Source organism: Prionailurus viverrinus, chromosome C2 (assembly GCF_022837055.1).
Source record: "Prionailurus viverrinus isolate Anna chromosome C2, UM_Priviv_1.0, whole genome shotgun sequence".
NCBI classification, from domain to species: domain Eukaryota; kingdom Metazoa; phylum Chordata; class Mammalia; order Carnivora; family Felidae; genus Prionailurus; species Prionailurus viverrinus.
Window position 1 is genome coordinate 18,476,288 of NC_062569.1, and position 24,049 is coordinate 18,500,336.

The following is a 24,049-nucleotide window of genomic DNA, read 5'->3' on the forward strand; positions in this document are numbered from 1 at the left end:
TCAAACATGACTTCCCAGTACTGTTGTATAAGTTGTAAAAATGGGAGAAATAGCTGTTTGCTCTAATATGACCTAATTTTGTGAATTGGGTTATGTCATTCATTTATGCATTCATTGAGTTAAATGATTACTAAATACGGCTGTGATGAGGCTTTGTGAGGGTACAGAGGTGAAAAGGACAGTATCCCTGGCTTTTTTTATTTCATTTTTTATTTTAATTAAAAAAACTTTTTTTTACTTTAGACAGCAAGCACATGCAAACGGGGGGAGGGGGGGGGCAGAGAGAGAGAGAAAGGAGGAGAATCTTAAGCAGGCTCCACACTCAGAGCCTGATATGGGGCTCAATTCCACAACCCTGGGATCATGACCTGAGTTGAAATTGAGAGTTGGACACTCAACCAACTGAGCCCCCCCAGGTGCCCCAGAGCACATTTCTTTCGTACTTTTATTAACCATTTTGATGAGCTCTACTTCTCTTCTACCTTCCCAAAATAATATTTAACAATTTTGGTTTTGTTATGATGCTGGTGCCAGCAGTTCTGAAACCCTTTGGTTTCAGAATCTCTCCTGCCACAAATGCTGCACTATTGAGTCTTAATATTTTACCTCCTGATTCTAATTTATGCCTCTGCCAAAATAAATTATGTCTGGTGGAGAAAATCCCTTGACCCTCTTAAAACCCCAAACAGGGGGCGTCTGGGTGACTCGGTTGAGCGTCCGACTTCGGCTCAGGTCATGATCTTACAGTTCGTGAGTTCCAGCCCCGCGTCAGGCTCTGTGCTGACAGCTCAGAGCCTGGAGCCTGTTTCAGATTCTGTGTCTCCCTCTCTCTCTGCCCCTCCCCTGTTCACACCCTGTCTCTGTCTCAAGAATAAATAAACATTTAAAAAAAAAAAAAACCCAAACAGGATTTGTTTAGTTTTTATTGTTCAATATTTTTACTGTGTTAGAAATAAAACTGAGAAAGTTTAAAATTTTTTAGATAATACATTTATTACATGCTAAGATAACATTTTTATGAAAAATTATATTTCAAAAAATTTGGTGTGAGGATGAGCATTGATTTACATTTTTTTTAACGTTTATTTATTTTTGACACAGAGAGAGACAGAGCATGAATGGGGGGAGGGTCAGAGAGAGAGGGAGACACAGAATCAGAAGCAGGCTCCAGGTTCCGAGCTGTCAGCACAGAGCCTGACGCGGGGCTCGAACTCACAGACCGCGAGATCACGACCTGAGCGGAAGTCAAACGCTTAACCGACTGAGCCACCCAGGCGCCCCTGATTTACATTTTTTGAAAATCTAATGTCCAGCTTACTAGAAGGCAGCTGGATTATGTCTACTAGCTTTTGTATTTAATCAGTTGTGGTATGTTTTTTTTAGTTGAAATATATGAAGAAAACCTGGCCTCATACAGATAAATCATTGAATAGCCCTTCCAGATTATCCTGGATATTCTTTTTTGGTATTTCACTAAAACTCAACACGTGGTGGTTACTCAAAGGTTATTGCGATATGGAATCCGAAACCACATCAGTGAACTATCCCCACTCTTACATTAAAATCTCATTGATCTATCTTGGACTATGAATGGAATTTAAAAAAAATTTTTTAATGTTTTTATTATTTTTGAGACAGAGAGCATGAGTGGGGGAGGGGCAGAGAGAGAGGGAGACACAGAATCGGAAGCAGGCTCCAGCAGCACAGGGCCTGCCGTGGGGGCTCACAGACTGTGAGATCATGACCTGAGCTGAAGTCGGACAGTTAACCGACTGAGCCACCCAGGCACCCCAACGAATGGGATTTTTACCCAACAGTGGTTTTTTAACATCGTAAATGGGCCATTTGAAAAATGCTGGCTGACTGAGATAAGCGGATCTTCCAGGTAACATTTATTAATATCATCACCAGTCTTATCAGCACTGGGAAGCTACTGAGTTCATGGGGATAGATACAGTTCTTATTTTCACTTTCTTGAAAGCTCACATTTCATCATTGACAATAAATAATGTCAGTTATTTTCCTTGAAAACCATAGGCTCCCTTAATTCATTTTTTTAATTATTAAAAAAAATGTTTATTTTGGGGGGCAGGGGGAGAGAGAGACAGAGAGACAGAGAGACAGAGAGAGAGAGAGAGAAAATCCCAAGCAGGCTCCATCCTGTCAGTGCAGAGCCTGACTTGGGGCTTGAACCCGAGCTGAAATCAAGAGTCAGTCACTCAGCCTGAGCCACCCAGGTGCCCCTTCCTTTATTTTTGAGAAAATGTCTATTAAGTACCCCCAAATAACATAGTTTTCCTGTCATTCCTTCTTCTTCTTTCTTCTTCTTTCCTCTTATTCTTCTTGTTCTTCTTGTTCTTGTTCTTGTTCTTGTTCTTCTTCTTCTTTTTTTATTTAAGAGAGAGAGCACACGAGCAGGGGAGAGGGGCAGAGAGAGAGAGCACAAGAATCTTAAGCAGGCTCCATGCACAGAGCCTGATGCAGGGCTCAGTCCCAGGACCCTGGGATCATGACCTTAGCCAAAATCAAAAGTCAGTTGCTTAACTAACTGAGCCACCCTGGTGCCCCTGTCATTTCGTCTTTAAAAAAAAAAAAAAAAAAAAAGGTGGCTACTTCAGTTTGCAGCTCAAACCCAAGAGTTTTCCTCCAGACAATTACCACAATTCATTATGCAGAAATACTTTATGCACACTCCCATTAATCCCATGGAATATTAAAAAATGTAAGTATGTATACTCAAGGATTGAGATTTAATAAAGTCAGTAATTTTAATGCTTCATGAAGGGCATTCGTAAGTGAAATTGGCTTTTTTTCCCCAAAGTGCAAATGTGGTGAAAAATACAACTAATCCAGTTGGTGCTCTTCCTTGATTTGTATTAAGGTGCCAGCAGTTTTATCTACCATTGCTTTTGCATCATCAGTGCAAATGTCAACACAGTGGAAAAGAAAAATGTCTTAGATCATTATGAAAATAGTTTTGCCCACATGGATTCCCTGAAAGGAGACATCAAGTGATCTTTAGACCATAGTTCAAGAGCTGCTGGCACATGTAAATATTCTTAGCTGAGCAATGTTCTGTACTATGATTGTTTCTTTTCTTTGTTTTTGTTATTCTGGAGGCTAATATTTGCTTTGTTATTTCTTTAGTTTTGTTTATACTTTTTGCTAATTCTTCTACATGTATACATATTTCTCAGTTTTTACAAAGTCAGCTATACCAGATATTCTCTTTTTTTCCCCTTGGCCATATCCTCCCGGAGCTAGTGATCCTCTTATCCAGGCCTATTACACAGCTATCACTGTGGAGCTTTTCTTTACCTTTCTTTCTTCCTGGGTTTGAGTTCCTGTTTCTTAGGTATCTTGTCATCTTCTTTGGGTTTATGCCGTTTTGGTGAGGCATATCTTTCAGGACTTTTTATGGGTTTTAGAGGTTGTACAAAGGAACGGAGCATCAGGTCATGACAGCCCTTAAACTGCCCTCTATGCCTGGTACATGGTAGTAATCCTGGGGCTTCTGAATAATATTTACTGTTGTCCGTGTGATTTCCTGTACCTCTGTGTTAGGGTCTGTTTTCTAGATCTGATGTCTTCCTCTTTATGATTATGCGCTAATGTTGATGGAAAGCTTCTTCAAATAGTTACCTGAGGAAACATACATGATACATTTTTTTAGTCTTCATATGTTTGAAAATGCCTTTTAGGGGCGCCTGGGTGGCGCAGTCGGTTAAGCGTCCGACTTCAGCCAGGTCACGATCTCACGGTCCGTGAGTTCGAGCCCCGCGTCGGGCTCTGGGCTGATGGCTCAGAGTCTGGAGCCTGTTTCCGATTCTGTGTCTCCCTCTCTCTCTGCCCCTCGCCTGTTCATGCTCTGTATCTCTCTGTCCCAAAAATAAATAAACGTTGAAAAAAAAAAATTAAAAAAAAAAAAAAAAAGAAAATGCCTTTTACTCTCAAAATTATAATTTTGATGGATGTAGAATTCCAAACTGAGAATAATTTCCATTCAGAATTTTGCAAGCATTGCTCCATTATCATCTTTCTTCTTTTATTATAAAATTCATCATACGCATAGAACAATTCATAAAACATATGTATGGCTTAATAATTGTAAAACAAATCTTTGTAATCTCCATGCAGGTCAAAAAGTAGAATATTGAGGCACTTCAGTAGCTGCCCATGTTTCTCTCTCCAGTCACAACTCAGCCCTTCCCTTGACTTTTGGTTAATCATTCCCTTATTTTCTTTATAGTTTTTCCATCTATATATGTATCACTAAATGATACAGTTTATTTTTGCCAGTTGTTTACTTTGTCAGTGGAATCATACTGTATACAATTCTTCAGTTTTTGTCTTCTTTTGCTCAGCGTTATATTTGTAAGATACATCTGTACTGTTGTAGGTAGCTGTAGTTTAAACTTCATAAATTACGGTATTTTATTATATGAGTATCCCTAAATTTATCTCTTCTATTTTGGTGAACATTTTGATTAATTCTAGTTTGGGGCTATTAGAAATAATGCTATTATAAACAGTCTGGTACACTTATCCCAGCTATTATATAGACAGTTCCTGGCTTATATATGTAGGAGTGAAATTGCTGGTTCATAGAGGATGTGTGTTTTCAATTTTACCAGATTCTCTTCTTGCTTCCAGTGTTGCTTTTGAGAAGCTGGGAGCCATTGTGATTCTTGATGCTTTGGATGTGGAAGCTTTTGTGGCCCTTTTTTTGTGTTGTGAAATTCACAGTGGTGTATCAAATTACCTTTCACTAATGGTACTGGGCACTCAGTGGGTACTTGCAACATGGAAATGAATGTTCTTTTTTTTTTTTTTTTTTTAATTTTTTTTTCAACATTTATTTATTTTTGGGACAGAGAGAGACAGAGCATGAACGGGGGAGGGGCAGAGAGAGAGGGAGACACAGAATTGGAAACAGGCTCCAGGCTCTGAGCCATCAGCCCAGAGCCTGACGCGGGGCTCAAACTCACGGACCGCGAGATCGTGACCTGGCTGAAGTCGGACGCTTAACCGACTGCGCCACCCAGGCGCCCCTGGAAATGAATGTTCTTAAGTTCTGAATTATTTTTGGAGGCTTTCCCTCCTCTATGTATTTGTTCCTTTTCTGGAACTCTCTTTTGGATGCTGGATCTTCCGGACTAGTTCTCTAACTTTTAAGTTTCTCTTCTGTCTTCCATCTCTCAATATTTTGTTTCACTTTTTGAATATTCCTCATCTTTATATTGCAGCCCTTCTGTTGAATTTGCACTTCTTAGAATCCTGTTCTTATTTCATGGATGCCCTGTCTTATCCGTTTTAGTAAATACTGGGTAGTGTTTTTGTTTTCTTTGCATAGTCTTTTCCCTCTAAGGTGTTCTGCTTGCTTGCTTGCTTGCTTGCTTGCTTTCTTTATGTTTACTTTTGAGAAAGAGAAAGAAAACACTCAAAAGTTGGGGAGTGGCAGAGAGAGAGGGGAAACACAGAATCTGAAGCAGGCTCTAGGTTCCCAGCTGTCAGCACAGAGCCCAACACAGGGCTTGAACCCACAAACCGAGATCATGACCTAATTAAGCCACAGTCAGACACCCAACTGCCTGAGCCACCCAGGCACCCCTAGGGCGCTCTTTTCTGATTTTTGGTCTTTTTTTCCTGGAGCATCTGGTAATTCTTGGTTATCTGCTCTTAATTAAGAATGGAGAACTAAAAAGCTAAATGAAAGCTCTAAGTGTGTGGATAGGGTTTATTACTTGGAGCTTCACTATAAGGTGATCTGGGTGGCGCATTTGCTCGGGGAACCCTGGATATTAGTATATTTAGGTATTTTCCTTTTTTACTGGCCATATTCTTGTACCTAAAGAATAAAGACCTGGCTGCCAATATTTTGGGAGTAAAGGGAGCATGTTACTCAACTGCCCCGTTTTCACTATGGAACTAATACCCTCTATCCTACAGTCCAGGCATACTCTGTTTCACTTTCTCCAGAGATTGCTCCCTTAGTCTTCTGCTGGTGTGGGGGGAGGGGTAGTTGCTCAGTAGCATAGAGTGGGAGAGGAGATCGAGTGGATGGAAGAGCTATGGCTTCAGTTGATTTATAACGTACAAAATATTAAAGGGCTTAAATTTGAAGGTGGAGGGTGGGGGAGGAGGACCAGCCTGACTTTTGGTGGATAAAACATCCACCATGACAAAAGTCTGGGTAAGTTTGCCATTAAATTTTTTTATAATCAAAGCCCAATAAGTTTGTGTCTTAATAGAATAACTTTAATTTCCCTAAAGTAGCTTAATTTATCACAGGATTGTACATATACTCTAAGCTATGAATAATTTTTCCTTATTAAACTTTTTTTTTTTTCAACGTTTTTTAATTTATTTTTGGGACAGAGAGAGACAGAGCATGAACGGGGGAGGGGCAGAGAGAGAGGGAGACACAGAATTGGAAACAGGCTCCAGGCTCTGAGCCATCAGCCCAGAGCCCGACGCGGGGCTCGAACTCACAGACCGTGAGATCGTGACCTGGCTGAAGTCGGACGCCCAACCGACTGCGCCACCCAGGCGCCCCCCCTTATTAAACTTTAAACACATTCCTTTATATAAAGAATTATAGTGGGATGCCTGGGTGGCTTAGGTAAGCGTCCGACTTCGGCTCAGGTCATGCTCTCAGTTTGTGAGTTCCAGCCCCGCATCAGGCTCTGCACGGGTGGTGTGGAACCTGCTTAGGATTCTGTGTCTCCCTCTCTCTCTCTCTTTGCCCCTTTCCCCTTGAGCTTTCTCTCTCTCCCAAAATAAATAAATAAACTAAGAAAAAAATAATGATAGCGATAGAAGTATTTGGTTTCTCCTGTTCCAATCCGTTTATCATTATTTGATATTCCTTTCAATCTAATACTTGATGGATTTTTTATTTAATACTTAGAGATATTTTATGTAAGGAACCTTTAACAAATCATTCAACAGTATTTAGGTTGTTTAGGAAAACTATAGCAAGAATTTTCAAAGACCTATACAAGCATACCTCATTTTATGATGGCATGTTCTGCTGATACTGTGTTGTTTACAAATTTAAGGTTTGTAGTGACCCTGAGCAAGTCCATTGGTGCCATTTTTTCCAACAGCATTTGCTCGCTTTGTGTCTGTGTGTCACATTTTGGTAATTCTCACAATAGTTCAAACTTTTTCATTATTATTATTTTTGTTATCTTGATGTACAATCAGTGGTGTTTGATGTTACTATTATAATTGTTTTGGTGCATCATGAACGGTGCCCATATAAGACAGTGAACTAAATAGATAAATGTTGTGTGTGGTCTGACTGTTCCACCAAATGGGCTGTTACCCCATCTCTCGCCCTCTCCTCAGACTTCCCTATTCTCTGAGACACAACACCATTGAAATTAGGCCACTTAGTAACCCTACAGTGGTCTCCAAGTGTTCATATGAAAGGAAGAGTTGCACATCTGTCACTTTAAATTAAAAGCTAGAAATGATGAAGCTGAGGAAGGCATGCGGTAGGTAAGATAGGCTGAAAGCTAGACCTCTTGCACTAGTTAGTCAAATTATGAATGCAAAGGAAAGTTCTTGAAGAAAATTAAAAGTGCTGCTCCAGGGGCGCCTTGATGCCTCAGTTGGTTAAGCGTCCCAAGTCTTGATCCCGGTTCAGGTAATAATCTCAAAGGTTCTTGGGACTGAGCTCTGTGTTGGGCTTTGCACTGACAGGGTGGAGCCTGCTTGGGATTTTCTCTCCTCCTCCTCCTCCTCCTCCTCCTCCTACTCTTCTTCTTCTTCCTCTCTCTCTCTCTCTCTCTCTCTCTCTCTCTGTCTCTCTGCCCCTCCTCTGCACTCTCTTTCTTCTCAAAATAAGTAAACTTTTAAAAAAAGTGCTGGGGTGCCTGGGTGGCTCAGTTGGTTGAGTGTCCAACTTCAGCTCAGGTCATGATCTCACAGCTTGTGAGTTCTATCCCCGCATCAGGCTCTGTGCTGACAGCTCAGAACCTGGAGGCTGCTTCAGATTCTGACTCCCCCTTTTCACCTCCCCTTCTCGTGTTCATACTCTGTCTCTCTCAAAAGTAAATGTGAAAAAAAAAACCCTGCTGCTTCAGTGAACACACTGATTGCCTTAGTGCTGATATGGGGAAAGTTTTAGTGGTCTGGATAGAAGATCAAAGTAGCTGTACAGCATTCCCTTAAGCCAAAGCCTAATACAGAGCAAAGCCGTAACTCTTCAATTCTGTGAAGACAGAATAGGTGAGGGGGCTGCAGAAGAAAAGTTTGAAGCTAGCAGAGGTTGTTGGTTCAAGAAGTTAAAGAAGCCATCTTTATAACATAAAAGTGTAAAGTGAAGTATCAAGTGTGGTTGTAGAAGCTGTAGCAAATTATCCAGAAGATCTTGCTAAGGTAACTAATGAAGGTGGCTACACTAAACAATAGATTTTCAGGGGCACCTAGGTGGCTCAGTCAGTTGAGCGTCTGACTTCGGCTCAGGTCATGATCTCACGGTTTGTGAGTCTGAGCCCTGTGTAGGGCTGTGTGCTGACAGCCCAGAGCCTGGAGCCTGCTTCGGATTCTGTGTCTCCCTCTCTCTCTGCCCCTCCCCAACTCATGCTCTGTCTCTCTCTCTCTCTCTGTCAAAAATAAATAAACATGAAAAAAAATTAAAAAAAAATAAACAATAGATTTTCAGTGTAGATGAAACAGCCCTACGTTGGGAGAAGATGCCGTCTAGGAGTTTCATAGCTAGAGAGAAGAAGTCAATGCCTGACTTCACAGTTTCAAAGGACAGGTTGACTCTCATTAGGGACTAATGTGGCTGGGGCCTTTATGTTGAAGCCAGTGTTCATTGACCATTGTGAAAATCCTAGGGCCCTTAAGAATTAGGCTAAATCTACTCTGCTTGTAATCTCTAAATGGAAAAACAAAGCCTAGATGAGAGCATATCTGTTTACAACATGGTTTACTGAATATTTTAAGTTCACTGTTGAGACCCACTGCTCAGAAAATAAAGACTCCTTTTATTTTTGTTTATTTATTTATTTTTTCAACATTTATTTATTTTTGGGACAGAGAGAGACAGAGCATGAACGGGGGAGGGGCAGAGAGAGAGGGAGACACAGAATTGGAAACAGGCTCCAGGCTCTGAGCCATCAGTCCAGAGCCTGACGCGGGGCTCGAACTCACGGACCGCGAGATCGTGACCTGGCTGAAGTCGGACGCTTAACCGACTGCGCCACCCAGGCGCCCCTAAAGACTCCTTTTAAAATATTATTCATTGACTATTCATTGACTAGTCACCCAAGAGATCTGATGGAAATGTACAACAAGATTAATGCTTTTACACCTGCTAATACAACATTCATCCTATAGCCCATGGATCAAGGAGTCATTTTGACTTTTACGTCTTACTATTTAAGAAATATATTTATTTTGTAAGGTTATAGCTACCATAGGTCATGATTCCTCTGATGGATCTGGGCAGAGTATAGGTTGAAACTTTCTGGAAAGGATTTACCATTCTAAATGCCATTAAGAACATTTATGATTCATGGGAAGAGGTCAAAATACCAACTTTAACAGGAGTTTGGAAGAAGTTGATTCCAACCCTCAAGAATGCCTTTGAGGGGTTTAAGACTTCAGTGGGAGACGTAACTCTGGATGTGATAGAGCAAGAGAACTAGAATTAGAAGTGGAACCTGAAGATGGGGCTGAATTGTTGCAATCTCATGGTAAAACTTTGCTGATGAGAATTTGCTTCTTCTGAATGAGCAAAGAAAGTGGTTTCTTGAGATAGAATCTACTTCTGTGAATGTGCTGTGAAGATTGTTGAAATAACAACAAAGGATTTAAGAGTATCACATAAACTGAGCTGATACAAGCAGCAGCAAGGGGGCACCTGGCTGGCTCATTTGGAAGAGTGTGTGACTTCTGATCTGAGCATCGTGGGTTTAGCCCCACATTGGGTGTAGAGATTACTAAACAAACAAAAACAGGGGCGCCTGGGTAGCTCAGTCGGTTGTGTGTCCCACTTCGGCTCAGGTCATGATCTCACAGCTCGTAGTTCCAGTCCTGTGTCAGGCTCCATGCGGACAGCTTGGAGCCTGCTTTGGATTCTGTATCTCCCTCTCTCTCTGTCCCTCCCCCGCTCATGTACTATCTGTCTGTCTGTCTGTCTGTCTCTCCCCTTCAAAAATAAATGTTAAAATTTTAAAAACAAAACACAGCTTAAAAACAAGGTTTGAGGGGAATGACTCCAATTTGTGTGTGTGTGTGTGTGTGTGTGTGTGTGTGTGTGTGTCTGTCTGTCTGTCTCTTTTTTTTTTTTTTTTTTTAAGATTTTATTTTTATGTACGGGGCGCCTGGGTGGCGCAGTCGGTTAAGCGTCCGACTTCAGCCAGGTCACGATCTTGCGGTCCGTGAGTTCGAGCCCCGCGTCAGGCTCTGGGCTGATGGCTCGGAGCCTGGAGCCTGTTTCCAATTCTGTGTCTCCCTCTCTCTCTGCCCCTCCCCCATTCATGCTCTGTCTCTCTCTGTCCCAAAAAATAAATAAACATTGAAAAAAAATTAAAAAAAAAAGATTTTATTTTTATGTAATCTCTATACCCAACATGGGGCTCGAACCTACAATCCTGCGATCAAGAGTCGCATGCTCTACCAACTGGGCCAGCCAGGTGCCCCAGACTGACTCCAATTTTTGTAAGAAGTTCTGCTGTGGGTAAAATGCTATCAAACAGCATTGCATGCTACAGAAAAACTCTTTGTGAAAGGAAGAGTCATTTGATGTGGTATACTTCATTGTTGTCTTATTTCAAGAAATTGTCACAGCCACCCCAGCCTTTAGCACACTGATCAGTCAGCAGCCATAAACATTGAGGCGAAACACTCCACCAGCAAAAAGATTACAGCTCCCTGAGCTGTAATGGTGATGGTTAGCATTTTTTAGCAAGAAAGTATTTTTTAAAGTGTAAATTTCTTTTAGACATAATGCTATTGCACGCTTAATTGACCATTGTACAGTTCTCTGAAAGGGAGAGAACTGTATATGCACAATGATCTCCAAAGGCCAAAGGAGACAGAAGACTGAAGAAAAAGGCCAACAAGTTCAGCTTGACAAGAAATTGTTTACTAAAGGGACTAGCAGACAGAAATGTGTCTTGGGTAGCTACAAGTAGGTCTCTGCAACCCCACCTCCCATAAGACCTGCTTTCCCATAACCCCCACCTCCCATAAGACCCTAGCGGCTGAGGAGTACAGGCTGGGAGACCACCTGGGAAGAAATGTTTGAGAATCATAGTAGTATCTCCAGAGTAGATCAAGGACGTTAGCCCCAAGGATATGGTTAAACAGAAAAAGTGTGCGTGGGGGGTGGGGAGGACTGTGCTTAAGAAGGCTTCAGATCACAGAGCAGTCATCATGGCAGATTTGTCCAAGATGGTGTTAATTTGGTTCACACCTTGCGCCTCTCCAGTCTGGCTCTTATAATCTCCCATGCCCACCTCTTTTGCAGTATTCCCTGAGCCATCAGAGAGGGGCTCTTGGCAGTAGGTTTCTTTACCAGACTGTGTTCAAGTTGAAGACCTAAACCACAGCAGCAAACAGCAACAGAAGAGACCTATGAAAGGGGAGCAAACCACATATATAGCATGAATCCCATTGTAAACTGTCCATGTATGTCCATGTCCATTGTAGAAAAGGGTTTCCTTCACCAGGACAAGAGAAGCAGCAGGCTAAGGATAAAAGAATAAATGTTTAGTAGGTACTTGTCTGGGGAGATCCTCTCCCTCTATTGAGAAGATTCTAGTACCTTTGCCCTTTGTCAGGAGCACAGAGGTGGCCTGAGGTGCATGAACAGGAGGGACCTATCAGACATGTTGCCCAAGGGCCAAAGAGTCTATCTGTACATGTAAAATTCAAGGTGCTGCAAACAACCATGTTAGGTAACTAACTAGAGTGCCTTTCGGTAACAGTGCCTGTCTGGAATTTGTTATATTGACTGTTTTGGCCCCAGCTCCAGTAGGATCAACAGGGACCGCTTCAGCTGTCTGAGACATTTCTCACACTCTAATAAGAAATAGCCTATCCATTCTGGGGAACGTTGTCATTCTAACCCCGTTCAAGCGTCCCTTTGCCCAGGAGGATGGGCTGAGCAGTCTGGAGCCACAGTTGTCTCTGGGCTGCTGTGAACTCAGCAACCAGCCTCTCAGGCCTCATTTTCTGGATGGCACTAGCCCTAGGCATGCTGGTTTTGGTACCTAACCATGAGTATGGGGTGGTGCTACAGCTAGTCTCTGTCAAATTTAACAAGTGTGTGGCTTCTGGCAAGGCTTGTCCATCCATGCAACTGTGGTATCTGTAAGAGAGTTCTGAGTTGAGCTTTAAGAAGGCCATTCGAGGGGTGCCTGGGGGGCTCAGTCACTTAAGCATCTGACCGTCTGACTCTCGACTTTGGCCAGGTCTTGATCTAAGGGGTTGTGAGTTTAAGCCTTGCATTAGGCTCTGTGCCAGGCATGGAGCCTACTTAAAAAAAAAGCCATTCTTCTTTCAGTTAGCCTGGTGGTATGTGGATTGTAGGGTAAATGAAACCACCAATGTATATATATATTTTTAACCTAATTTATTTATTTATTTTTAAATATGAAATTTATTGTCAAATTGGTTTGCATACAACACCCAGTGCTCCTTCCAACAGGTGCCCTCCTCAATGCCCATCACCCACCCTCCCTCCCTCCCACCCCCCTTCAACTCTCAGTATCAGATTTTAAGAGTCTCTTATGGTTTGCCTCCCTCCCTCTCTTTATCCCCCCCCTTCCCCTCTCCCATGGTCTTCTGTTAAGTTTCTCATGATCCACATAAGAGTGAAAACATAAGGTATCTGTCTTTCTCTGTATGACTTATTTCACTTAGCATAACACTCTGCAGTTCCATCCACGTTGCTACAAGAGGCCATATTTCATTCTTTCTCATTGCCAAGTAGTATTCCATTGTGTATATAAACCACAACTTCTTATCCATTCATCAGTTGATGGACATTTAGGCTCTTTCCATAAGTTGGCTATTGTTGAAAGTGTTGCTATAAACATTGGGGTACATGTGCCCCTGTGCATCACTATTCCTGTATCCCTTGGGTAAATTCGTAGTAGTGCTATTGCTGGGTCAAAGGGTAGGTGTATTTTTAATTTTTTGAGGAACCTCCACACTGTTTTCCAGAGCGGCTGCACCAGTATTCCCACCAACAGTGCAAGAGGGTTCTTGTTTCTCCACATCCTCTCCAGCATCTATAGTCTCCTGATTTGTTCATTTTAGCCACTCTGACTGGCGTGAGGTGGTATCTCAGTGTGGTTTTGATTTGAATTTCCCTGATGAGGAACGATGTTGAGCATCTTTTCAATGTATATTTTCATGAGCCCAGTCCTACATATCCTGTCCAGTGAAATGTGTTCCCCTATCACAATCTATCCTTCGAGGATATCTGTACATGACACTGAGTTCTAGGGCATTGATGGTGGCATTAAAAAAAATGTTTATTTTTTATTTTTGAGAGAGAGTGTGAGCATGGGAGGGGCAGAGAGAGGGAGGGATCCAAAGTGGGCTCTCTGCTGACAGCAGTGAGCCTAATGTGGGGGCTCTAACTCACAGTGAGATCATGACCTGAGCTGAGTTCAGACACTCAACTGACTAAGCCACCCAGGCGCCCCGATGGTGGCATTTTGATTGGCCCTTTTATAGGGAAGGGCTTACCTGAGTCCAGTGGCTGTATCCACACAAGTTAGAGTGTTGTTTTTCCCTTGATTCATGGGTAGACGGCTAATACAACCAATTTGGCAGTCTAAAACCACTTGGATCACATAATGTATGTGTCCTGTGTGTGGAACTGTCCTAGGTCTCATGGGAGCATATCAGTCAGTTACTGATGGCTGCTAGTATGTCAATATAGCAAAGGGGCATGCCAGCTCCCTTTGCTAGGTTCCAACCCACTTTAGCACTGCAATGCCCAGTGTGTTTATAAATACATAGGGCCAATTCTGAACTTTGTATGGAGGTAAGGCCCATGGTTTTTGCTGAGGTGTCTGCCTCAGTATTCCTAGTGGGTGAGACAGGCCTATGTGCTGAGACATGGAAAATAGTTTGGGAGGCAGCAGGGTCCTATATTCCACATATCCTTCCATAACCCCCCCTATAATGGTTTCTATAAAATTTTCCATTCATCCCGAGCTCATTGGGCCTTTATAGACAGCCCGGCTATCCATGCAGAGGGTAAGGGGTCAAGATTCATGCATACATACCATCCAGGCAGCTCTCAGTTCAGCCCTTTGGCTGCCTTTATTATCTCCAGTCTCAAACAGGATAGTATCAGTCAGGTTGGATTGCTACCGTAGCTCAGTGACTGGGATTCCTTGTAGGGGAGCCACCCATACACCAAACAGCTTCAGGAATAAGTTTTGTGCTTTCCTTTACTTGTCTGGCAGTCTCTCTGTAGGAGGCTCTTGGGGGATCATTAAAGGTTTCATATTCTACTGGCTCCAAGATACCATGTAATTCAGCTCCTAGGGGACCAGTGGGGTGGACACTCTGTTGCTGTAGGTAAGCATGCCATTTTTGCAATGTAGGGGCTTGTGTTATGGCAGTTTCATTCTTGTGAATGTACCATCTAGCCTCCCTTTATAGGCAACCCAGTTGGACAGTTACTGGAAGAGTGGCAGTTAAGGGCTCCACTTGCTGAAGGGCCTTATAGACCCCCCCATACTTGTTCAATAGGAAAATATTGTATCTTTATTCCCTTGCAGAGTTGTGACCCAAAGTTCAACGGTTAACTTCCCATGCTGCCAAAATGCCCAACTCATCCCATTTAGTGGTCACATTTAGGGTCATGGAAATACTAGTAAAGTAATTTCTTGTGGCCTGTGCTTGAACAACTAAGAGCTTGGTCAAAGCCAGCTTGATGTTCTACCCGATGCCAGTGGGCTTCCTTTTTTGCCAGATGGTATAGAGAGTGCAGGCATTTTGCTAAATTGGGCTAGAGGCCCTCCAGTACCCCACTGGGAACACTTGCAGTTGCTTAATGTCTTAGAGATGGGAAATTATTGAATCTTGTCAGTCACAGAGCCCAGTATAAGAAGCCTTAACCTGACCAAGTAACCTGCCAGAACTTTACGGCTGGTCCAGGGCCTTATACTTTTTCTGTGGATTGATGGCACATCCTTGCTTGTTCACATGAGTGTAGAGATTGTTCAGTAAGACTGTAACAGAAGTTTTCAGAAGTTAGAGTGACATCATTGATACAATGAAACCTTTTAACTGTGAATAGTGGTCGATATAAAGACAAAATATGAGTAGTCCTACCATGAGAGATAGTGGGGCTGTGCAAATATCCTTGTGGCAATACCCAGAATGCCCATCGTCAACCATCCCATGTGACTCGGGATGTGAAGGAATACTAAAAGTGTTGGCTAGGGCACCTGACTGCTGCATTTGGTTAAGTATCTGACTCTTGATCTCGGCTCAGGTCATGATCTCGTGGTTTGTGAGTTGGACCCCTACATCGGGCTCTGCGCTGATGTGTGGAGCCTGCTTAGGATTCTGTCTCTCCTTCTCTCTGCCTCTTCCCCACTTGTGTGATCTCTCTCTCTCTCTCTCTGTCTAAAAAATAAATAGGGGTGCCTGAGTGGCTCAGTCTGATTAAGCATCTGACTTTGGCTTAGGTCATGATCTCACAGTTCATGGGTTCAAGCCCCTTGTCGGGCTCTGTACTGACAGCTCAGAGCCTAGAGCCTGCTTACGATTCTTGTGTCTCCCTCTCTCTGTCTGCCCCTCCCCCACTTGTGCTGTCTGTCTGTCTGTCTGTCTCTCTCTCAAATACAACATTTAAAAATAAACAACCAAAAAAAAGTGTTGGCTGAATCCAAAGCCATATGGTAAGAGCCTACACCATATACCATTCAGCGATTTGGGAAATATTAGGGATAGCAGCATGTATTTAGTTCTTTATAATCAGTGGTCATTCTCTAGGTGCCATCTGGTTTCTTCACAAGCCATACAGCCCTATAATAGGGATTTCGTGCTGGCTTGATTATTTAGTGGTAGATATATCCTCAAATCCTCCTAACAACCAGTATTGCTTTACACTGACAACTTGGGGAGGGGGTAACACAGGATCCCAATTTGAATTTCCCTTTAAGACAGTTTCAATTACCCTAATTTGAAAGTGAAATTCTCCTACGGAGTTTTGTAGTGTTTTTTCCCAGGAGAATATCTATGCCGAATCTGGTCTCCAGTATTGATTGCAAAATTGAAAACCTCATACGGAGCAGTTGTGCTTTTATTCTCAAGCGCACTCTTGTGCCCATCACCCTTACACTTTTCCCTCTATAATTATCAGTGACTGCCTAGGTTCCTGAGTGACATTCTGGATTGCCACGAATTAGGGTGCATTCTGCTCTGATATCCACTGAGGCCATGGCTTTTTGCTTATTTTTTGTGTCCACGAAGTTGTGAACTATACTTGGGGCCTCTGGTTGCCCCCTAGGCTCTCACATGGAAGCAATCTTGGTCCCAACCCTGGTCTCTCAGGCAGGGGTGTTCCCAGCCCCTGTAAGAAGTCACCTGTGGCCGGACACCTGGGTGGCTCAGTAATTTGACCATCCGACTCTTGATTTTGGCCCAGGTCATGATCTCACAGTTGTGAGTTTGAGCCTTGCATCAGGCTCCACACTGACAGTGTGGAGCTTGCTTGGGATTCTCTCTTTGTGCCCCTCTCCTGGGAGTGAGTGCATGGGTATGCTCTCTTTCTCAAAATAAGTAAATAAATAAATTTAAAAAAGTCATCTATGGCTTAGGTTTCTTTTTTTTTTTCTTCCAGAGGTGGCATGGAGGACAGTGGCCTAAATTGCTCAGCAGGAGTAAATTTCTTCCATAAAGCCACTAGAACGTCATTTGGTTGGCAGTCTTTTCTCAGTTTATGCCCACTGCCTGTAGGTCATGCCACGTTTGCTTTTGGGTTACCCTAATGGTGCCTTTGTTTTAGATTAACCTTATTTTTTTTTCATTTATTTTTTTAATGTTTATTTGTTTTAGAGAGAGAGGGAGGGAGGGAGGGAGAGACAGTGTGAGCAGGGGAGGGGCAGAGAGAGAGAGGGAGACACAGAATCTGAAGCAGGCTCCAAGCTGTCAGCAGAGCCTGATGGGGAACTCGAACTCGCAAATTGTGAGATCATGACCTGAGCTGAAGTCAGATGCTTAGCCGACTGAGCCACCCAGGTGCCCCTACCTTCTTATTTCTGATAACTTTAATTACATATATTATTTAGAATTTTTAACCCTCAGAAACCTTAATTTCTAATAAAAACTTAAGAAGTAAGCAATTGTGAGCTGTTATACCAGCATTCTTTAAATTTATGATATAAATTTAAATTTATGATTTTATAATTTCTGGAAGCTTGTGCCTTTTAAGCTTTTCAATATAGCATTAACACATCTTTTAGTTCCTCTGGAATAAGCCAGAAGTAGGTAAACCTGTGTTTAGTAATGTTTCATTATTTTATTAGCAAATGATCTAGATATTTGATGAAATTAACTTAATTCATCACTTAGCAAAACTTTAAGGTTTCAAGGTACCAAGTGGATTTGGGAAACTAATTAAAAAGTTTACCTAAAACTTTTTTTTTCTTAAGTTTATTCATTTATTTTGAGAGAGCGAGCAAGCGGGGGAGGGTCAGAGAGAGTGAGAGACAAAATCCCAAGCAGGCTCCCTGTTGTCAGTGCAGAGCCCAACACAGGGCTCAAACCCACGAACTGTGAGATCATGAGAGCCGAGATCAAAAGTTGGATACTTGACCAACTGAACCACCCAGGCACCCCTACCTAAAATTTTTTTTATCTACTCAGTCTATCTGTTCTTACCAATTATGTCTAGATTACCTGTGAAAATTTCATGAGACATCAGACAAAATCAACCATCATTCTAAGTCATTTTTGCTGACAAACTACAGTAGATAAACATGAACTTAACTAGTAAATTTGATTATTTAAATTGTTTGATGTTGAAAACTCTAAGGATATGCCTGTTGTAATTAAGCCAACTAACTTAAAACTTTTTTTAAAAACAAATTTTAGCAATACTATCCAGAGGTGGAAAATAGCACATAACACATACATACAGATATATGTGAACACACACAGAGACTTTATAGCTTCTGTTTTAAAATGACTGTCATGAAATAGGTACAAAACTCACTCATAAATGTAGGAGCTAAATTTATTTTTTGGTAGATAGAATAAGGTAAGGTAACCTGTCTAGATGGCTTAAGCTTTTTCCACTTATATTTGGAGAAGACACTTAAGATTTGTATGTCTATTTATTTGTTCATTCAGCTTCATGGGCTGAGCATGAAGCCCAATTTGGGACTTGAACTCACAAATCTGAGATCAAGACCTGAGCAGAGATCAAGAGCTGGACACTTAACCGACCAAGCCACCCAGGTGCCGCAAGATTTGTATGTCCTTTTAACAGCGAGAAAACCAAATTCTAATCTTGCACCAGCTTTTGATATTAAAGTACATTCATTTTAGTCTTAGCTTGACCACACAATTCCTTGTCAAATATTCTTTTCCACAAACCTTCTACAACTTTCTACATTCTGATTTTGTCATTTCTTTCTCTTGAGACCATTAGATGCTTTTTAGGACAAAATTACTTTTTTATTCCCCAACAAAAAAGCGTCTCCATTTCTCATACCTTCTACTGAAAACACATCCTATGTTACTGGCATAAAAAAATGTTTCCCATGAGTTCCGTGGTTTAGCATCCCAGTCTGGCTTCAAATGATGGCTATAATCTTAGGTCACTGCATTTTATGCCCCATAAGACACACAAAGTGATAACAGTGAAGTCTTGATTTGTGTATCCTGGGTTTAGATATTATCTACCAAGTTAGAAGCCAAAAGGGATGTGGATAGTCTCCTTTCCTTTTCCAATTGTAATTCTTTTTCCAACTGCCTTATTTCCTTTCTGCCACTAGCTAGGCATTGTTGGCCACCCCGAAGGACCCAGAGGAGTGGCCAACCCACCACAGCCACTGCTTGGTGGCCTTCCTTACCTCAGTGGGTCATGTGACTTTCTAATAGCTCTAATCCATTTGGCGTTTTCAGGGTGTCCCTGTACTCCTGCAACAGTCCACAGGCATCAAGCAAACCAATTATGCCTTCCCACGTCGATGTGGTTGCCCACCCCAGGGTTTCCCCCAACAAAAACTTCATTCCTTGCCCATTTTTCAGTCTCTGGGCTGCTCCTGGCTGGCTTGCCAATTGTTCTATGAAAGGGAAGTATATGCAAAATGATTTCCAAAGGCTAGAGGAGCCATAAGACCGAAGAAAAAGGCCAACAAGTCCAGCTTGACAAAAAATGGTTTATTAAAGGGACTTCTGAAGAGTAGTCCCTCTTGGGTGGCTCTAAGACAAATAGATTTCTGCATCTCCACCTTCCATAAGATCTGCTTTTATAGTCCTAAAGGCTGAGGAGTACAGGCTGGGAGACCACCTGGGAAGAAATGTTTTGAGAATTATGTCTCCAGAGCAGATCCAGGTTGTTATGACCCAAGGGTGTACTTAGGTGTGAAGCGTGTGGCTCAGCAAAAAGAAAGAATGAGGTAGGGAGACTGCTCTAGAAGGCTTCAGATCACAGAATGGTCATGGTAGATTTGTCCAAGATGGCATTAGTCTGGTTCACACAATAATGTAACATAACTTTTATATGCCCTGGGGAATCCAAAAAATTAATGAGACTGACTTTATTGTGATACTCACTTTATTTTTTTCCCTTCAAATTTTTTTAATGTTTATTTATTTTTGAGACAGAGAGCGCTAGCAGGGGAGGGGCAGAGAGAGAGGGAGACACATAATCTGAAACAGTCTCCAGGCTCTGAGCTGTCAGCACAGAGCCTGATGTGGGGCTTGAACCCATGAACCGCGAGATCATGACCTGAGCCGAAGTCGGACGTGTAACTGACTGAGCCACCCAGGTGCCCTTCCCTTCAAATTTTTATTTTAAGTTGATTTATTTATTTTGAGAGAGAGTTGGGGAGGGGCAGAGAGAGAGACTGAGAATCCCAAGCAGGCTCCATGGTGTCATCACAGAGCCCGATGCAGGGCAGAACTCCTGAAACCGTGACATCATTGACCTAAGCTGAAACCAAGACTGAGCTTAACCAACTGAGCCACCCAGGCACCACTGTGATACCAACTTTATTTATTGGTCTGGAATGGAACCAGCAGTATTTCCAGGATATGTCTGTAATGTATGTATGTTTTATTGGTATAGGATGTTATCTACATGATTTTATTTATGGATATAGTTCATATTTAAATATGAAGATAGTTCCTGGGACCCTACCATACCTACCCTATAAGCCTTTCTACTATTCATTAACATACAAAGTATTCATCTTCCCTTAATTCCCTTATCAACAAATGATTCTTGAATACTCACTGTGTACACAGAATGGTTCGTTTCTCTCAAGGATGTCCTAGGCTACTGGAAGAGACAAAACTTGCACAAGTGGAGTGAGGGAAATTGCATTTTAAGAGGATCACTCAGGCCAGAGGTACTGGCTCATTCAGTAGAGCATTGGACTCTTGATTTCAGGGTTGGGAGTTCAAGGTTCATGTTGGGTGTGAAGCCTACTTAAAAATAAATAAATGATTAGGGCACCTGGATGGCCCAGTACGTTGAGCATCCGACTTCAGCTCAGATCATGATCTCATGGTTCATGAGTTCGAGCCTGCATTGGGCTCGTTGCTGTCAGCCTGTCAGTGCAGAGTCCGCTTCAGATCCTCTGTCCCCCTCTCTCTGCCCTTCCCCCACTTATGCATGTGCGCTCTTGCTCTCTCCCTCTCTCTCTCTCAAAAAATAAAACATTTAAAAAATGAATGAATGAATGGATCACTCAGGCCAGAAGAGAACAGAAAGTAGGACATCAGTTATGAAATGAGTTAATTCATTCATTCAGCAAGCATTTACTAAGGGCTTTCTATAAGTCAATTTTGTTCGTCCTCAGAGCTATAAAGACAGATTAGCCCCAGTCCTGGCTTTCAAAGAGTTTACACTCTCTAAGCTTTTGAGGAGACAGATAAGGAAAGATTTAAGTATAAAATCACAAGGCCCAGCAGAAGCAGGAAGTTGGGAAGGGGATAATCAGGAAAAGATCCACAGATTAGACATTTCAGTGAAGTCTAGGAAGGATACAAGGTCTTTTACCAGGTGTTTATTGAGTTTAGTAGTTCAGGTGAAGATAAACCAATGGGAATGAAGGAGGCAACGGATTAAGCAGGTGTTTAGGCAGAGAGTGGCTAATTTTTTTTTAATAACTTTCACCCACTTTCCTTGGTCAGTGAGAACTCTGAAGACTCCCCAGGTGGATGGGGATCAAGGGGAGAAAGCAAGGAGGAGGAACAGGTATGGGGAGGAAAGAGAAGTTTTGTTAGCTTGAAGTACTTGCATAACATTCATATATAAATGCCCACTCTGTATTTGGGAACTAAAGCCTGGTGCTCAGGCCTAGACTGGACATGTCAATTTTTGAGTCCCTTAAACAGACCCTGGAAATACTGGAAGTTTTACAGAAAAAAGGCAGCACAGTTACCCCAGGTCCAGTCTTTGGCTCTGATGGGGAAGAAAATGGAACTACTTAGTTGTTCAAGCTACTTTTAAAATCAGCATTTAGGGGCACCTGGGTGGCTCAGTCGGTTAAGCAACTGACTTTGGCTTAGGTCATGATCTTGCAGTTCGTGAGTTCGTGCTGATGGCTCAGAGCCTGGAGCCTGCTTCGGATTCTGTGTCTCCCTCTCTGTATCCCTGCTCATGCTTTGTCTCTCTCGCTCTCAAAAAGAAACATTAAAAAAATATTTTTTAAATAAATAAAATCATCATTTAAATTCTCCAATTTTGGTACTAAGTTCTTTGGTAACAGTTACTTTTTAAAAATATGTAATTGTGGGGGCACCTGGGTGGCTCAGTTGGTTAAGCATCCGACTTTGGCTCAGGTCATAATCTTGAGGTTTATGGGTTTGATCCCTGCGTCAGGCTCTGTGCTGACAGCTTGGAGCCTGGAGCCTGCTTCAGATTCTATGTTTCTTCTTTCTCTGCCCCTCCCCTGTTGGTGCTCTGTCTCTCTCTCAAAAATAAATAAACATTAAAAAGAAAAAAGTACATAATTGTGGGGCACCTGGGTGGTTCAGTCTGTTGAGCATCCAACTCTTGATTTTGGCTCAGGTCATGATCCCAGGGTTGTGGAATTGAGCTCCATATCAGGCTCCATACTGAGTGTGGAGCCTGCCTGGGGTTGTCTCTCTCTCTCTCTCTCTCTCTCTCTCTCTCTGCCCACCCCCCCACCTACATTCTCTTTCTCTAAAATAAATAAAAGTTAAAAATAAATATATGGGAATGCTAGCTGGTGCAGCCACTCTGGAAAATAGTATGGAGGTTCCTCAAAAAACTAAAAATAGAACTACCCTACGACCCAGCAATTGCACTACGAGGTATTTATCCAAGGGATACAGGTGTGCTGTTTTGAAGGGACACATATGCCCCCATGTTTATAGCAGCACTATCAGCAATAGCCAAAGTATGGAAAGAGCCCATATGTCCATCGATGGATGAATGGATAAAGAAGGTGTGGTATATATATACATGGAGTATTACTTGGCAATCAAAAAGAATGAAATGTTGCCATTTGCAACTACATGGATGGAACTGGAGGGTATTATGCTAAGTGAAATTAGAGAAAGACAAAAGGCATATGACTTCACTGATAGGAGGACTTTAAGAGACAAAACAGATGGACATAAGGGAAGGAAAACAAAAATAAAAACAGGGAGGGGGACAAAACAGAAGAGACTCATAAATAGGAGAACAAATGGTTACTGGAGGGGGTGTGGGAGGGGGGATGGGTTAAATGGGTAAGAGACACTAAGGAATCTGATCCTGAAATCATTGTCACACTATATGCTAACTAATTTGGATGTAAATTTAAAAAAAATAATTAAAAAAATAAATTTAAATTTAAATTAAAAAAAATAAAATATAGAATAATGTCATTGCCAAATTTTTATTTCTACTTATATTTCTATACAGAAGAAATATTTTTTAATACCTCTTTGTCCATTCAGTATAACAACTACCTTTTACTTTTAAAGAAGTTAGTAAATGGAAATATGATTCTTACATATAGTAAATAGGGAAACTTCTAGAAAGCCAACTAATAAAAGTATAAGAAAATACCCAACAATTGGTACTGAGTTATCCAAAAAGAATAATTTTTTATTGAGGTATATTGGACTTCATGTTTTGTTAATTTCAGGTATACAGTATAATGGTTCAATAAAAGAGTAATTTCTTTTAATCCTAGGAATGGAAGATTGTGAAACGATGGAAGATGTATATATGGCTTCAGTGGAAACGGATCGGGGAGTAAAGGAACAGTTACATCTTTATGATACCAGAGGCTTACAGGAAGGTGTGGAGCTACCAAAGCATTATTTTTCATTTGCTGATGGCTTTGTTCTTGTGTACAGTGTGAATAACCTTGAATCCTTTCAAAGAGTGGAGCTTCTGAAGAAAGAAATTGATAAGTTTAAAGACAAAAAAGAGGTAAGTAGTTTTGTTAAAAATGTTAACTATGAATTGCAGTACTATTTAAATTGTAGCTTGGACATTTGGGCAGTTAAAATATTCTAATAGCATAAAATTGTATTCATAGTATCTGTAATCGTCATAATATTTTTTCTTAGCCCAGAAAATACGGGATTAAATGAGTTCATTCAGGACCTGCATTTGACTTTCTGCTTTTGCATGTTACTGTGTGCAGGCTGAATTTTAGTGACACTATATCTCAAGTACTACATAGTTCATATTGTTTGGAATCACTGTTTCCTAGGGCTCTCTTTGTCTCATTGGCTAAATAGGATTCTTGTTTTCTGCCTTACAAAAAGAAAAAAACACTAAAACAAAACAAAACAAAAAAAAGAGGAAGAAGAAAGAAATGGAAAAAAAAGATTGGATTCTACTCATTTACCG

At 41.6% G+C, this 24,049-nt stretch overlaps 1 protein-coding gene across 5 annotated transcripts in view; it reads left to right on the forward strand.

Annotated features, from left to right (window-relative positions):
- NKIRAS1 (NFKB inhibitor interacting Ras like 1) overlaps positions 1-24,049 on the forward strand; it is a 47,758-nt gene that overhangs the window by 7,846 nt on the left and 15,863 nt on the right. For 4 of the 5 annotated variants that reach the window (XM_047874525.1, XM_047874526.1, XM_047874523.1 and 1 more), the window contains exon 3: positions 23,382-23,623. In XM_047874525.1, coding sequence (XP_047730481.1) covers positions 23,382-23,623 — 242 coding nt within the window. Of the gene's footprint in view, positions 1-20,203; positions 20,274-23,381; positions 23,624-24,049 lie in introns of those variants that run through there. The other variant, XM_047874524.1, reaches the window with a different exon arrangement.